Here is a 16746-nt window from a genome sequence, read left to right as displayed (position 1 = left end):
AACTGCCACTCATTATTAACTCTGCTTTTATAAATCCCAGAAGTGTGTGGTGTGCCTGTTGACACTGTAGCGTGCAGAGTGTTTAAAACATGTTTCAAGACAAGGCACCCTACAGTTGACTTCATATTTGTGCTGTTTAAAGCCGCCTTGGACTGACGTAAGACAGCAGGGAAACAATCTTCCTGACTTTTCTTGTTTAAGGCATGTCCCATTTAAACAAACAAACTCCTCATAATGCTTTGGAACGTGGTGGGCAGCTCATGCAGAGCATTTTTTTAATCAAAATCTTATATTCTTATCCTTTGTGATTAGAAACCTTGAGTTGAAGTTGTGCCTTTGGGGTGATTCGTTCTCAATGACATGTGCATGGAAAGGCCTACAAAGTGTTGGACGCCCTGCATTTTTATAACAAACATCCAGCAGCCTGTCTTATTTGAGGCATTAACAGTGACATAGTACACTGTGATGAAAGGTACAATGAGGCACGTATTCGGTGCTTTTTCCAGCACTCCAACATATTCTGTATTGTGCTGACTTGGCGCAGCTCATCCAAGTCATCAGACGGCAGCGTGGCTGGCACTGAGAACGGCTGACTTTGATAGAGTGACCCAATTATCTCAATGTTCTCCTCATGAAAGCTTTGCTGCTGCTGGCACAGAGACCTGTAATGAGATAGGTCACAAGGTGAAGCTTTGCACGCCGTCCAGAACAATAGCTGATCAAAGAAGAGGCGCTGTCCATGTTGGGCTGACTTTTAAAGAGCTTCCTGGGTGTGTAATGTCAGGTCATCAGTATCAGAAAGAGACAGTAAAAGTCAGGGCTGGGTGATGCTGCTGAAGAGCTGTCATGTATCTGATTTAGACTTTAATCATTAAAGCTGATTATTATTGGAGCTGTGTATAAGGAGCTAAAATGCACGTTCCAAATATGAAAATTATAATGAGCCTCTTGAAAGATATGCTTATGCGAAGACGATCAGATTTAATTGCCCCCGTGAAAATGATGTAAGCCTCTAATTACTCAAGCTTTTATCTGAATGAAAGCCAGATGCAGTCTTTCATTTACACTTAGCCACATACAGTAAATATGCATCTGCATTAAGCTAACAAAAAAAGCAAATCCATCGGACTTGATTTTTTCATGAAACATGCAAATAGGTATTGGCTCTACTCCTGAAGCTGTTTAGTCACTGAGAAAATGCCCAGAAGAACATTTTGTCCACTGTAGTAGCAATATTTAACAACTAGCAGTAGCCGTTAGCTAGTTAAAGGTACATAAAAGAGAACCCAGCAGATACTGAAATGGTGTTGTGCCCCTCATTTTCAGATGTCAGATCAGATGGATGGCAAAACCCCTAGAAATTAGAAAATACTGTCGCTTTCATATTTTTGTTATGAAAAAAGAAAATGCATCTCTTTAAGGCAATACCCTTTTTTAATTAAAATTTATGGGAGAACTGCAATAAGACACTACACTGGATATTCATTCAATATACCTATGACATAAGAAGAGTCACAAGAGCTTGATGCATTCATTTTCTTACCTATAAACAAAATTTAAAAAGCGGTCCAAGCATGTTATTTGCCCTATGTCTGATTTTCCCCACTGAGCAAAACATTTGTTTAACCTTTAGCTTCACCACATGTTTCTTAAAATTAATGTTTGGGTGTTTTTTAGTTGGACCACTTTACAAAGTAAGCAAGATTCGGGGGCTAAGTATATAAAAATAAGCTTGCCTTGCCAGCATCCACAGGAATGCAAGCTAAATAGAGAGCATGCAGCAGATCTTGCAACAGGGGCCATCATTTCATAGCCGAATGCTTCTGCTACAGGATAATTGGCACAACATTCATCAAGCCGTCAGCTGGTTAAACTAACCTTAATCTGTGTGTCTGGGGCATTCATTGAGACAAATGAGGAGGAGAAGTCCACACCAATTCAACTTCGACTTTGTAAGCCTGCCATCAAATCCCTCCCATTGTCCATCTACCTCCACTAAAACATTTGCCGTCATCTTTGATTACACTGCAGATGTGGACGTTGATGTTGCACGTGCAAGTTCAACGTGTCAAGTATGGAGGATTAAAGTAAATAAATTCCTAACATCTAATCTATTTTTCTTGAAGGAACTACTTTTAATTTCATACCTTGGATTTAAAGATTTTCATGCAATACTTTATCTGAAAGGTACAATCACTGATATTCGTGTTTTTCATGCAAGTAAATGCTTGAAACCCCAGGCCTTCCATGCTGTTGCTATGAAACAGATAGCTGTGCTTGGGAAGACGCCTCCCGGCTCTTGTTGTTAGTTACATGGGTTGCGTATAATCTTGTACAGATTAGCCAAAACACCATGCACCAGCTGCAAATAACAGTTCTACAATACTTCTAAGTTATGTATTTAGACTCAAAGGTATATATATATATATATATATATATATATATATATATATATATATATAATATATATATATTAGGGGTGCAACGATATTCGTATCGATATTGAACCGTTCGATACAGTGCTTTCGGTTCGGTACGCATACAGTGGGGCAAAAAAGTATTTAGTCAGCCACCGATTGTGCAAGTTCCCCCACTTAAAATGATGACAGAGGTCAGTAATTTGCACCAGAGGTACACTTCAACTGTGAGAGACAGAATGTGAAAAAAAAATCCATGAATTCACATGGTAGGATTTGTAAAGAATTTATTCGTAAATTAGGGTGGAAAATAAGTATTTGGTCACCTCAAACAAGGAAAATCTCTGGCTCTCACAGACCTGTAACGTCTTCTGTAAGAAGCTTTTCTGTCCCCCACTCGTTACCTGTATGAATGGCACCTGTTTGAGCTCATCATCTGTATAAAAGACACCTGTCCACAGCCTCAAACAGTTAGACTCCAAACTCCGCCATGGCCAAGACCAAAGAGCTTTCGAAGGACACCAGGAAAAGTATTGTAGACCTGCACCAGGCTGGGAAGAGTGAATCTACAATAGGCAAGTAGCTTGGTGTGAAAAAATCAACTGTGGGAGCAATCATCAGAAAATGGAAGACATACAAGACCACTGATAATCTCCCTCGATCTGGGGCTCCACGCAAGATCTCATCCCGTGGGGTCAAAATGATCATGAGAACGGTGAGTAAAGATCCCAGAACCACACGGGGGGACCTGGTGAATGACCTGCAGAGAGCTGGGACCAAAGTAACAAAGGTCACCATCAGTAACACACTACAACGGCAGGGAATCAAATCCCGCAGTGCCAGACGTGTTCCGCTGCTGAAGCCAGTGCATGTCCAGGCCCGTCTGAAGTTTGCCAGAGAGCACATGGATGATACAGCAGAGGATTGGGAGAATGTCATGTGGTCAGATGAAACCAAAGTAGAACTTTTTGGTATAAACTCAACTCGTCGTGTTTGGAGGAAGACGAATACTGAGTTGCATCCCAAGAACACCATACCTACTGTGAAGCATGGGGGTGGAAACATCATGCTATGGGGCTGTTTTTCTGCCAAGGGGACAGGACGACTGATCCATGTTAAGGACAGAATGAATGGGGCCATGTATCGTGAGATTTTGAGCCAAAACCTCCTTCCATCAGTGAGAACTTTGAAGATGAAACGAGGCTGGGTCTTCCAACATGACAATGATCCAAAACACACCACCCGGGCAACAAAGGAGTGGCTCCGTAAGAAGCATTTGAAAGTCCTGGAGTGGCCTAGCCAGTCTCCAGACCTCAACCCCATAGAAAATCTGTGGCGGGAGTTGAAAGTCCGTGTTGCTCGGCGACAGCCCCAAAACATCACTGCTCTCGAGAAGATCTGCATGGAGGAATGGGCCAAAATACCAGCTACTGTGTGTGCAAACCTGGTAAAGACCTATAGTAAACGTTTGACCTCTGTTATTGCCAACAAAGGTTATGTTACAAAGTATTGAGTTGTATTTTTGTTATTGACCAAATACTTATTTTCCACCCTGATTTACGAATAAATTCTTTACAAATCCTACCATGTGGATTCATGGATTTTTTTTTTCACATTCTGTCTCTCACAGTTGAAGTGTACCTCTGGTGCAAATTACTGACCTCTGTCATCATTTTAGGTGGGGGAACTTGCACAATCGGTGGCTGACTAAATACTTTTTTGCCCCACTGTATGTATCGAACAATACAAAATTTGTAATTTATTTTATCAACTTTCCTTCTGACGATGCTGTCTGTGTTGAGCGCTCAGTGAATCTGCGTTCGACTACTCCGCCTAGGGTCGACAGTGCAGCCTAGGCGGAGTAGTCGAACGCAGATTCACTGAGCGCTCAACACAGACAGCATCGTCAGAAGGAAGAGCGCAGGGCAAGCTAGCGAGACAGAAGTTAAGCTCTCCTTACAACATGGACCTCCCCCACCCTCATTCAGATCTGGCGTTTGGAATTATTTTGGTTTTCATGTGACGTATGACCCTGAAGGTAAGCGAGTCATGGACTAAAGTAAAACAGTATGTTGGATGTGCCATGCAATGCTCAATTACATGGGTGGGAACTAGTGTGTTAGCGCAGTTAGCTCGTTAACGTGTTAGCCGTCTAGCCCCATGCACGGGGCGATCGGCGGTAGCTCGTTAACGGAGATTTGCCGTGTTGTGGCGTTAAGGTCATTTCAACGAGATTAACCTGAAAGCACTAGTGGGAACACAACGAATATGACTGCACATTTACGCCGACATCATCCTAGTGCAAAGACAAGTGGAAGCAGAAAAAAAAACAAGCAAGCATGCTACTAACTTTAGCCGAGTCATTTAGACAGCTGTTTAATATGCTGCTGAGAATATAGCCCAGAAGAAGTGGATAGTATAGCTTTTATTTTGGAAAGAGACATTTCTCTGTAATAAACTCTCTTTTCCAAAGATGAGTGATTCCTCAATCAGATACAGGACTCGCAACGTCCCGGGGCTAGCGATTTTTTCAGTCGGGGTACCAAAATCTATCTCTGCCCTGCCCGTCGAGCTATTGTAGGAAGGAAAAATATATGTCAATGCTTTTGCATTCTTTCGGAAATGTAGCTGGGTAATTATGTCATTGGCATCGGTGAGCCACTGTCAATATGTGACATATTGAAATCGCGTTTGAATTTGCGCTTGTTTTTTTGCTTTCACTTTGCAATCGCGCGAACTGTGTATAGAGAGCGACAGCACTGATCTGTGAGTGATGATAATTTGTGCACCAATTCCTCTGACATCGTCTTATTAATTGTTAGCTTACTATGCAAACATGACAAGTGAAATCTCCCGCAGCTTAAACATGTGAGAGGTTGATCGCGCAGAGAATCGCTGAGCTTATGTGAGTCCGTGTGTAAAAGCAGCAGGATTTATATTTGACTACGATGACCTGGATGACTGAGAACCTTCACAGACAGATATATATTTTAGTTCTGCTGAGCCAAATAAGACAGGTCAGGGTGAAGAAGTGACAGCCAAAGAAAAGCTTACCACAAAACGGAGAAGTTATGACAAATCAGACTATAAGGCAAAAAGAAAGTGCAGCTTTATGGTTTCATGGACAAAAGAATTTCTGTGGCTGCAATATGACGAGCTAAATAACCAGGGCTGCACATAAGTGGTCCGCAGGTGCGCATTCGCTGTCAAAATAAAAAACACGCACAAGGGTTAGGGTTAAATTTAAAAACTGTACTTTTGAGTTAAAATATATATTTATAATTTTAATAAATGACAAATTAAAAAGGCATGAACATTTTTTTTGTATCGAAAAAATATCGAACCGTGACACCAAAGTATCGAACCGAACCGAACCGTGAATTTTGTGTATCGTTGCACCCCTAATATATATATATATGCCAAACATTTCATCAACCCCTGGGTTTACGAAATGTTTGGCTTTCCTTGGCTTTTCCTGATACAAACAAAAAGAAACTATTTTCTTGGGCCTGTTGTCAACATGCTTGTTTTTGCAACTGACAAACCCAGAATTGCGAAACAAAGACATAATGTCTGGGATATAAGCCTCATTCTGTTTTCTCAATGCACCGCGGCTCTAACACCTCACCTTCATCTGTTTCCATCTATCACCACCTAACTCTCCCTCCATCCTACCTTGTTTCATTTGAAATCTCATCTCAATCTTATTAGAGAGTTAACAAGATGAGAAATGGAGTGCTGGTCGAAACACACCTGTCCCCTCTGCTGCACTGGAGCTGCTTTTGGAGCGTTTCCTTTTTTGTTCATAGCTGCTGTGAAGCAGCTCATTCAGGTGATTTGATGTTGATGATTTTGTATTATTCAACTTCACTTGGAAGAAAGCATGAAAACGTGTATTCAGACAAAATCACAATATGCACCATTGTTCTCTGAAGCACGTCTTTGCAGTCTCTCCACCTAAGATACTATCCAATTCAATAGCAACTGATTAAGCCTCAGTGGCAACAGGAGAACCCCCCATTCCCAAAGTGCTTTAAGGGCACCGTGGGCAAGAAAAACCAAGAATAGATAAAGGAAAGGAAGTGAGAGCATAGTTTCCTTCTCCCTCGCTTGCTCTTTCTCTCACTTTATCCATCTCCCTTGTTTTCCCATGCGTCCCGAGACGTCTGGCTCATAATGGAGGAAATGATTGCCCCCACGGCTGGCCCCAGCACGTAACGAGCTCTTTGCCAAGATAACTGTGACTAGTCCAGCAGACAAGGGCATTGCCAGATTGATAAATGAGCCAGATGTGCCGGAGGCAACAGAAGTTGCTGGGGGGTTGGCACCGACCTGATGGGCTGGCACAAGAATGCTGGCCAGGGTTATTGTGTGTGGGCAAAGAGGTGCAGGTTGCTGTTAATATCTCTGCTACACAGCTTGATAAACACACAATAAAATCTGACTTTCCATAATTCTGTCTGTGAAGCTATGAGACAGGTTGCGACAGGCTGAAATAACATTAAACTTTCAAGTCAGCTCTGGAAGCTTTCTGTGAATAAGCCGAAAGTGTCTAATCAAGACTGTATACAGCATTAGATGGCTCGCAATTTGCAAATTCAAAGTTAGAAATGGGTACATGCAGCAACCTCTAGGGCTTAAAAAAAAGCCAACACACAAACACCAATTCCTGCAGTACCATTTTCCACTTGAGGCTGACTCCAAAAACAAGTCAGCGTTTATAGCGTGGCACAAAGAATGTGGTGCTAACTGACAACTAATATAGCCCTCTCTGTGGTACAGAGTGACCGAGAAGTATGGGTTTCAATTTTAGGACACTGTTTTTTTACATCTGTTATCAAGCATTAATTAGCAAGTACAATTTATGAATACTGCTTTCACCAAAGTTGATAGCATTAGCAGATAGCTTTGAAATACACACAGTGGTTTGTTTAATGTCATGGTTGCTTTGTGGAATTCTTTCTTAGTATATTTAGTTCTTTTCTGAGTTGGTGTAGAGTTAAATCCTCCCTTGGTGTTTGACTGTTTTGCTTCAGTAAGTCTCCTGTCTTTGCTTCACTCTTGTGTCTGTATTTTCCCTTTTTTGTTTTCCTGCTTTTGTTGATAGTTAGTTGCTCCATGTAATTTGCTTTTAGTTTAGCTTACTTTGTATTATCTTCTGTGATTTAGTTCAGCTGTGTCTCGTTCCGCTCAGCTGTCTCGACTTTTGCCCTTTTGTGCGTGTGGGTATTCCTGTCCTCCCTTTAGTCATTTTTCAGAGTAACTGTGATCTTGCCCCAGTGTTTTTCCTAGCCTTATGTTTAATTTTTACAGTTTTCAGTTCCTGTTTTGGACTTTGCGTTTCGTCTTTTCAGAGGACCTAAAGCTAGCCTGAATAAATGTTTCACCCTTTCTACCAGAAATTCCACCAGTCTTTGGGTCCTCATCCACATAACGTGTAACACTTCTAGCTGCAGGGCATCTTTTATATAACCTATGTTTGGTTAACATTAGCCGAAACAAGTCCAGCTTAGGCTGGTTTTCGGTTGACCCCATGCTGACCCACGTATGTCCTGCTTTGTAGCTTCTTTGGGATATTTTCACTTCTTGGATCGATTAGCTTCAGTAGATGAAATTAGCTTACGTTACCTAATTTACCTAGCTTACCTATTGATGTGAACAAATTGCTAAGCAGTCCATATAGCACCATATAGCTAGTCCAGCAACTCTTAGTCCTCCAAATTTTCAAATTACACTACAGTCCATTTACACATTAGCATTTTTAAAAAGTCTTTATCTTGTAAAAATGGCCTACATATGGCAATTTATGTACATAAATATAATATAAACTTCCCATTTGGTTCTTACTTTGTTTTTATTTCATACAAAGTGAAATATTGTAGTCTGGAACAAAAAAAAGTGATAAAATATATGTTTTCTGTAGAACGTAAAAGATCATTTTCACACTCTCTAAAGGCAATGTTGCACAAACCCCTTTAAAACCAGGTTTTTTCTTTTTCACTCATGTATCTTTGCTTGTATTACGGCTATTTTTTCTCCATCAGCATATGCAAATACTTGTTATACTAGATGACTGAGTACAATTTGAAAGGCAGGTGCTTTTTTGTATCTACTATGGTCTACTGGCTGTGAAAGCACATATAATTCCAGGTTCTCATGCCAAGAACATAGTAAAGAAGCAGACTATGACTTCTCTGGTCTCTTATCTCTCTGGGCCACTGACTGCAAACTTCTTATAACAGTCATGGTTATTTATTCTCCCAAAAACAACTCCTGAAGAAGATGGTAACGAATGTGTTTTCGTTGGAATGCTGGCAGCATAAAGAAGACACGAATGTGCTGACACTCTATACATAACAGAGAGTGCCACAAGACATTTGAGATGAACTGTACAAGGTTGCATCAGAAACCTTCAAGCAAACATAGGTATTTATAGATGTTTCCACAAGAAGAGATTACTATAAACAGATCCTCATGCAGACACATGCACATTTAGAGTGAGACTGTCCTTGTACAGTAAACCCAAGGGGACTTTTTATTACACTAGTTATGCATTTTACAAGGGCCATCATGTTGGCTGAAGAGCAGCTTCTCTAATCAAATGAGGAGTGTGGAGTCACACACTCTTTCCCATAATCAGATGAGTCACCACGTCAAGGTTGTCTTCCTTAAATAACTTAACTTTGGAAGGGGGGGGGGGGAATTGAGCCATGCCGGGTTTCCCTGCAGAGGAAGCACATGTTATCTTTGTGTGTGTACATCTGTGTATTAACTGTGTGTATAACCAAATACACCTGAGAAGGATGTGCTGTTGCTTCTCTGCACATACCTTTTGTCACCTTCAAATGAGAAATCAACTCACCCCTGAAATAGCTTTTTCCTGTCCAAGCCCCGTTTCCTCAAATGCACATGTATCCACGCATATGAGTCCGAGATCCTAATTTAGATTTCCTTGCATGAATGTGTATCCATTTACTGCAGCAAATTGAAGGTGGTGGCAGCATTGTAAGGAAGTGAAAAACTTCCAATCTTCCTGTTTAGCAGGCGAATGAGGAAAGCTTATTTTTCATGCAGCAACTACGGAGTCTGCATAAGCAAACAGCTTTCCTAATTACACCACTAATGAAAGGCAAACACACAATTCACACACAAACAAAACCTTGTTAAATACACACACAAAACCTAATCCAGGAACCATTAACAGCTGGCAGGCTGAGGCTCACCTCTAAGGGAAGGAAGAGGAAATTGGGGTGCGCAGAGATGCCAAAACAAGAGCCAGTGAAAATACACAGACATTTACCCCCGGCGGCAAGAATTCATTTACCTTTCCTAATAGGTGAAGAAGTGCCTGGCGAAACCGGAGCCTCTGGAACACGAAGAGGTCATACACAGCTGACACAGCCAGCACCGTCACCCCCTGCTCCTTCCAAAGCATGCTGGCTGCTGCAAACCACAGGCTGCCCAGCATCCAGCCCCAGCACCTGATGACAGAGCCTCCACCACATTGCCTGTTCTGGAAGGCCCCATGTGGCACCGGTCGGAGTCCACAGTGTCGCACATAGCAGAGAAGAGACAGCAAGAAAAACAAAGCGGCACCAACGTCCGCCCTTCCCACCACACCAGCGACTGCTTCAGTGTGAATCGGGTGGGAGGCAAAAAGAAGGCCTGCCAAAAGGCTCCACAATCCCCCACCCAGCAGCGGCCGGCTGAAGGCTGTGACAAGGGCTGTGACCAGGCCGTGCAGCACCACATTCATTAAGTGGTAGCCCCAAGGGTTGAGGCTGTGCAGGGAGTAGTTGAGGCGGAAGGAGAGGGTGCAGAGTGGACGGAAAGACTTGTGGCTGCCACTGTGAGTGAGCAAAGTGCCCCAGAAGTCGTCATACAGGATGTTGGTCCAGGGAGTCTCAGGGAGAAGGTCCTGGTTGGTCTTGATGGCTCGGCTGAAAGAACAAAAGGAATAGGTATGAGGCGTTTATTGATTTAATATTGATATTTTGTGCTATGAGCCAACATTTTCAACATACAAGTATGGGTGTAGATTAAAGCAACTTTAAGGTCAACATTCTTTAAAATGTGTTTTCAACTGCGTGTATTAACAAAGAATTTCTTTGCAGAAGCCCTTACGTAGCATCCATCTGAATTGTGTACACGGAGATAGGAGTCATTTGGAATACCAAGTTTTCTATCTTGCTAATCATGCACTCATAAGTGAAACTTAATAGCCAAATGCAATGAGAACACCACAGAGTATTTGATTAAACACAGAGACGTGCACGCTGCTGAGCTCTCACACACGCAGCATGCGCATATGTCACATGTACCTGCAAACACACACACACAGACAGGTGGTATAACACCCCCGAGGTTCTGCGGATTCTCGTAATTAGCGTCTCATTACTGAGGGACATGAGCAGCATTCGTGTACAGTCACAGACGGCAACAAATGAAGATCACAGCAGAGACTGATGAATGGGATCGCTGCTACAACAACAACAACTCGAAGCCAGGTTAGTGAAAGAAAAAGCTTGCGTAGATATTCCGCAGATTTATAAGTGTTTGCCAGGAAAAAAGTGAGACCACAAAATAAAGACAAAGGAATCAGTAACAGAGGGGAAACTGCAGTGAAATTTACATTTTCCATACACTTTAATAAAAGTCTGTGTTGTCACAAAACATCTCCAGACACTTACTTGAACAAACTGACCTTTAACAAACTTTAGTCAGTCAAATGATAAAAGTCACTGAATGGCTTGTTAAATTTTTATTTACTTTTTTCTGTAATCATTAAATTTCCAAGAAATCATTTGTCACTGTGGTCTGCTCACTGCAATAAGTCAGTAATATTGTTATCATAACTACAAAGTCACCAACTTAGCCACACACACACACACACACACACACACGCACGCTCTCACACACACACACACACACACACACACGCACAGATTCCTCCATCAGTTACCACAGCAACCAATGCAGATATAGAAATCAATCTTTTAAATGACAACGCAACAGTCAGTCCTAAAAATGTGATTTGCCTAATAAACCAGGTAGTTAATTTTTGTTTATATAATTCAGTTTTATAAAACTGCATTTTCACCAGATCAGTGCAAAGTTCTGAGTTATTGAGTTATTTTCCCATTGACTAAAATGGCCTGTATTTATATAGCGCTTTACTAGTCCCTAAGGACCCCAAAGCGCTTTACATATCCAGTCATCCACCCATTCACACACACATTCACACACTGGTGATGGCAAGCTACATTGCAGCCACAGCCACCCTGGGGCGCACTGACAGAGGCGAGGCTGCCGGACACTGGCGCCACCGGGCCCTCTGACCACCACCAGTAGGCAATGGGTGAAGTGTCTTGCCCAAGGACACAACGACCGAGACTGTCCAAGCCGGGCTCGAACCGGCAACCTTCCGATTACAAGGCGAACTCCCAACTCTTGAGCCACGATCGAGAGAAAGCGAGAGAAGCCCTCTTTTCGTGGAAAGCAGCGGTGCATTTCCAGTTTGTTTTTTTTTGCAGCATTTGCTTTCCCACCATGAACAGCCATGTCAGATAACAATTATTCTTGCTTCACAGCTGCATGCATACAGCAACCATTCAACATATAATTTATATCAATTTCTGTCCAGACTTGTTCTTCAAATTGTGCAATATAAAATGTCACCACTGAAGACAAAAAACAAAACAAAAAAACGTGTCCTTGTTCTTTCATGTGCTCACTACATCCTAACACCTTCAGTGTGACTTTCTTCTTTTCCTCCTCCTTGGGAGCTCCATTTTTACCATCCTTCGTCTAATATATCCACTATCCTTCCTCTGCACCTTTCCAAACCATCACAAGCTTGCCTCTCCAATTTTGCCTCCGAACTGCTCAACCTGAGCCGTTCCTCTCATACATTTCTAATCCTGTCCCTCCTGGTCACGCCCAATGAAAATCATAAATCCTTAACTCTGCCACCTCCAGCTTGTAAACCTTCCCCTTTACTCTTGCTACCATTCTTCTGTCACAAATCACACTTGTCTCCATCCACTCCACCCTGCCTGCACTCTCTTCTTCACCTTTCCTGTGCACAGTCCATTGGCTTGAATGGTTGAAGCCAGGTATTTAAACTCATCCACCTCATCAATACTTCCAGTCCTTGCATATTCACAGCTTCAGTCCCTACATTTAAAGGCCTTTATTTTTTTTACCCATTACCTCTGACAACACCTACCCATGATCCTCCTCCTCCTGTCTTCGGAGCACAGTTTCCGCTCCACTGGCATCCTACTGATCAACTGTACCAAAGGCGGTTGTTGTTAACTGATCTGGTATGGATGTGTAATTGATGGCTCGCATATATGATTTGGCATTGATTTTCTGCTCAATGTCCTTCCTGACGCAACCCAGGCCTGTGACCAGCGTGTGCCGGGGCCCACACCCCACACCCACTCAAGATGACTTTGACCTTTCATCACTTCATCCTTGGGTTCAAGTGCCAAATCTTCCATCATCACATGGAAGAGATATTGCATTTACAACAATGAAACAAAATTACCTACAGCCAGCTAAGCCATAAAAATAAGTGCAGCATTTGAAAAGCAGGACTGATGCACTGAATAAATGAAAGGGGGATTGAAAACACCAGAACACCAGTGTCTGCACTGAAAAATCTGCCGAGTGTTTGATGGATAGTAATTTGATGCAATGTCAAGTATCACTGAGGCAGTGTGGTTTTCAAAGAAGGGTTGCATGCTGTCGAGAATGCAGCCTAATGAGTACCTACGAGGTGACTGGAGCAGACAAAGAAAATATTACTGTAGATCAAATTATAGTGGATGTAGAAAAACAGAGAAGCCCACAATACAAGAAATATGCCACTAATTGTTGGAACAGGAAATAAGAGTAAACTGTGTTTAATTTATAACATAGAGAAAACCAAAAGATAGCCAGATCTACTGATCTCAGGGCTGACGTGCCAATTAAAAGCAGCTGGGTGATGACAACAAGCAGATTCATTCCAGCTTTTCTTATCCTCTGAGGACAATGCTGCTTTTTTTTTTTTTTTTTTTTTTTTAAACAGGCTGAATATATTATTTTAATATCACTAGGAGAAGCTTGGGTTATGTGAGGTTGATTGCAAAAGCTTTGCGTTTCCAGGATTTTAACACTGACCCAGTAGTATCCCCCGCTTTCTCTCTGTCTGGGTTTGATCATCCTTTGCAATGTTTCTGTGTTTGTGCATGGCACACTCGGGAAGGAAAGGAACAGCAAAAGGAGGCCAGTTGGGGACTTCCTTTGTCTACAGACTGAAACTCAGAGCTGAGCTTATAAAAAAAAAAAAAAAGAGGACAGGGGAGAAAAAGACCGAGATGTCGGCCTGTAATAGAAGACAAGATAAAAGTAAAAGAATAACTAAGACAGCAAAGAGAGGGAAAAAAGTCAACCCATTAGCCTACAGATCCAGTCTCAAAACAATAACTGCTGAAGGAATTAATTTAAATGTTTTTTTCCTTTAAGCCTTCAGTCCTGTCATCGCGTGAGCTGTAGTAAATTCCTGCATTTCCCAAGATTGTTCTGTCAGAGAAAAGCATTGTGTATTTCTCAGGCTCTCACTTACAGCATATAATATTTCTAAGGAGGCGGTGCATTACATCATGCAGTTTACAAAGCCTCTTCCTTTTTTACTGTAGTTCCACATTGAGCTGTTATTTTAGAAATGATTTACAGTCCCAGCATAGCGTGGAGCATGAGGACAGCAAGGACTGAGGATACAAGGAAAATAAATGTATCCCAAGTTTATCAAAATTCAAGTCTTTAAAGTAATCTCACATTGCAACTCATTCTATGCTTATCCCAAAACACTCCTAAAAGATGTTGGCAATTTACTGAAGCAGAATAAATATTTTGTTCGTGAAAATCTGCAACTCTGCTCACGCTTCTTCCCATCCTGTCCCTTTGGGCGCTTAGTTAGCACACCATGAAATCCATACATGGCTTGATTCAGTCTCACCCAGCTCCCTTGTGTCCCTCTCCATGTCTCGGGTCTCAAAACTCTGCGGTGATAAATAATTTAAATATTCAAATCAGCGCCAACCACTCATCTCCCTCCCTGCTCCTGCCCGGCACTGGAGGATGAAAAGAATGCATTACCCATGAGAGTTTGGCAACGGGTCTGTGCATGCGCACGCAAAGGAATAAATGGTTACATGCGACATGTCCGTTCTTTGTGTTTGCGAGTGCATGCGCATGTGAGATTGTGTGACAAGAGAGCCTGTGCTGATGGCTTCATTGAGGCCCGTCTCTGCAGCGGTGCAGATAGAGTGGCCTCCCAGAGTGATTGCTCTTACAGAAGGGGGTCTTTTGTATTCAAACGCCGTATGTGGGGCAGGCAGGCAGGCTGCAGGGCACTCTATTCACAATCCGTAAAGTACAGGACGGGGTTTGGGCTTTTCAATTTTCTTCCCCCCCCCCCACCTTTTTTTTGGTGGGGGGAGGTAATGAGGGATTTCCACATTGTCTGAAAGGACACATTGGTGAGCAGGGATTTTTTTCCCCCTCTTTAGATCAATTTGTGATGGGGTGAGGTCTACTTTCACCTGTCCGCTGCTTTTAGTGGAAAGAAAATTGGCTGTCTTTCAGTGTTTGGGTATGTTTTTTTTCTCATTATGCAAATGGACCTCTCCGAGCGGTGATCTCACCACCAGTCATTTGGTTTTTCATGTGTTGTTGTTGCCTACAGACACACAGACTTTTTCCTACACTGAATGTGAAAAATACAAATATTTCACAAATATTTATTCTAAAGTGTCTTCAATATATTATAAGTTATGCCCTGCATAAACTTCATAAATGACAATTTTACCAAAACCCAGTTAAAAGACAAGCAAATTCCTGAACTTTAAGAAGATTGAATTTAAAAGTAAATGTATTTAAAAAAACAAATATAGCATACCAGCAGATATTACTACCATTTTTTACTATTTTGCCCCTTTGCTACAGTGCAATAAAATGCGTAACATCCTTAACGGCTTAAGGATTTATATTTACTGTCACTAACAACCAATCAAAGTCACGAGGTGCACAAACTTGGTCTACAGAGCTAGTTCACTGATTAAAGAAAGAACTCTAAGCATTTACTCAATTGCTCAAAGGTCAGATCACATCCCAGAAGAGGCTCCCATGCTCTGTCAGAACAGATGAGGAAAACAGGAGACATACACAGGAGCATCCTGACAATTTTCAAAATAAAACACCCCGCTTCTGGTCTACTTTGCAGTATTACACTTTACAAAAAATACTATTGCAAGAGTGACTTTAGGATATTTTAGTTATATTTAGTATGTTTTTTTAAATGCACTCCTCAGTACTAAAAGGGAGCATTCCAGGAGTGCTAGGTACACTTGTAAATCGTTGTGATTTCAAAGTAAGTTTCAGGGTTGTAAGTAAGCACTGAGAACAATTTTGTAATCACTTTCAGTGACCCTTAGAAATTGTCTCAGCTGCAGATATGCTGCAGACACCATGGTCGAGTAGTCATTCCTGTTACGCTTTTTATTTCATGTTTGCTTAAGGTTGGCCTGAAAACTGATGGTGGTGTTTTGTAGTGTAGTGTCTCTGGCATCACAAAAATTGTGTTTGCAGACCAGGCAGATGTCTGCAAACACATGCTCTCCATCTGATGAGGAAATTTATGTCAGTAAGACCGAAAAAGAGCCCAGCACAATAAAGCCACCGGATCCCCTCCTTGTAGGGGTCGAGGCTTCAAGAGCTCCATGTGTTGTCATATTGTATGGACATCAGCTAAAATCTTGAATCCCAAGATAAACAGACTGCATCCCATCCAAAACTTGTTTCCTTAACTGCAACCTTTTAAAGTTCAGCTTACAGATTTCTCTCCCACTGCGTGCTGGGTGAATAAATCATTAGTTTACATGTTTTTTGCGACCTTTACTCAAAGGACAACATTATTAACAACATTGCAAAACGCTGCACTTGAGCCTATTTTAAATATTTGGGCTCTCGTCCAGCTTCGTACGTCTGCAGCATGTACAAGCTTGTTCCGCTGTAATAAACATGTCTAGTATAAACTGCCATCACTTAGCATAATCAGAACTGGCTGAATTACAGGCTTTTTGAGCAGAGTGCATCCTGCTGCTCCACGACAGCAGTAACGAGATGGATTAGCCAATCATCATAAAACAGGATTGTTAATGGACACTGGCCTAGACATTATTTCATGGATATCATCACCTCTTGGTTCGGTTTCCTTTCACTTCTCTTCCATTTGCTTCTATTAATACAGATCCATTTCCCCATTTTTTTTTTAAAATTC

At 41.8% G+C, this 16746-nt stretch overlaps 1 protein-coding gene across 1 annotated transcript in view; it reads right to left on the bottom strand.

Annotated features, from left to right (window-relative positions):
* The window catches only part of LOC113008764 (transmembrane O-mannosyltransferase targeting cadherins 2), a 66452-nt gene that overhangs the window by 26247 nt on the left and 23459 nt on the right, over nt 1–16746 (bottom strand). The window contains exon 2 of the mRNA XM_026146479.2: nt 9742–10357. Coding sequence (XP_026002264.2) covers nt 9742–10357 — 616 coding nt within the window. The remainder of the gene's footprint in view (nt 1–9741; nt 10358–16746) is intronic.

This window comes from Astatotilapia calliptera, chromosome 17 (assembly GCF_964374335.1).
Source record: "Astatotilapia calliptera chromosome 17, fAstCal68.1, whole genome shotgun sequence".
Taxonomy (NCBI): Eukaryota; Metazoa; Chordata; class Actinopteri; order Cichliformes; family Cichlidae; genus Astatotilapia; species Astatotilapia calliptera.
This window is presented reverse-complemented; position numbering and strand designations above follow the sequence as displayed.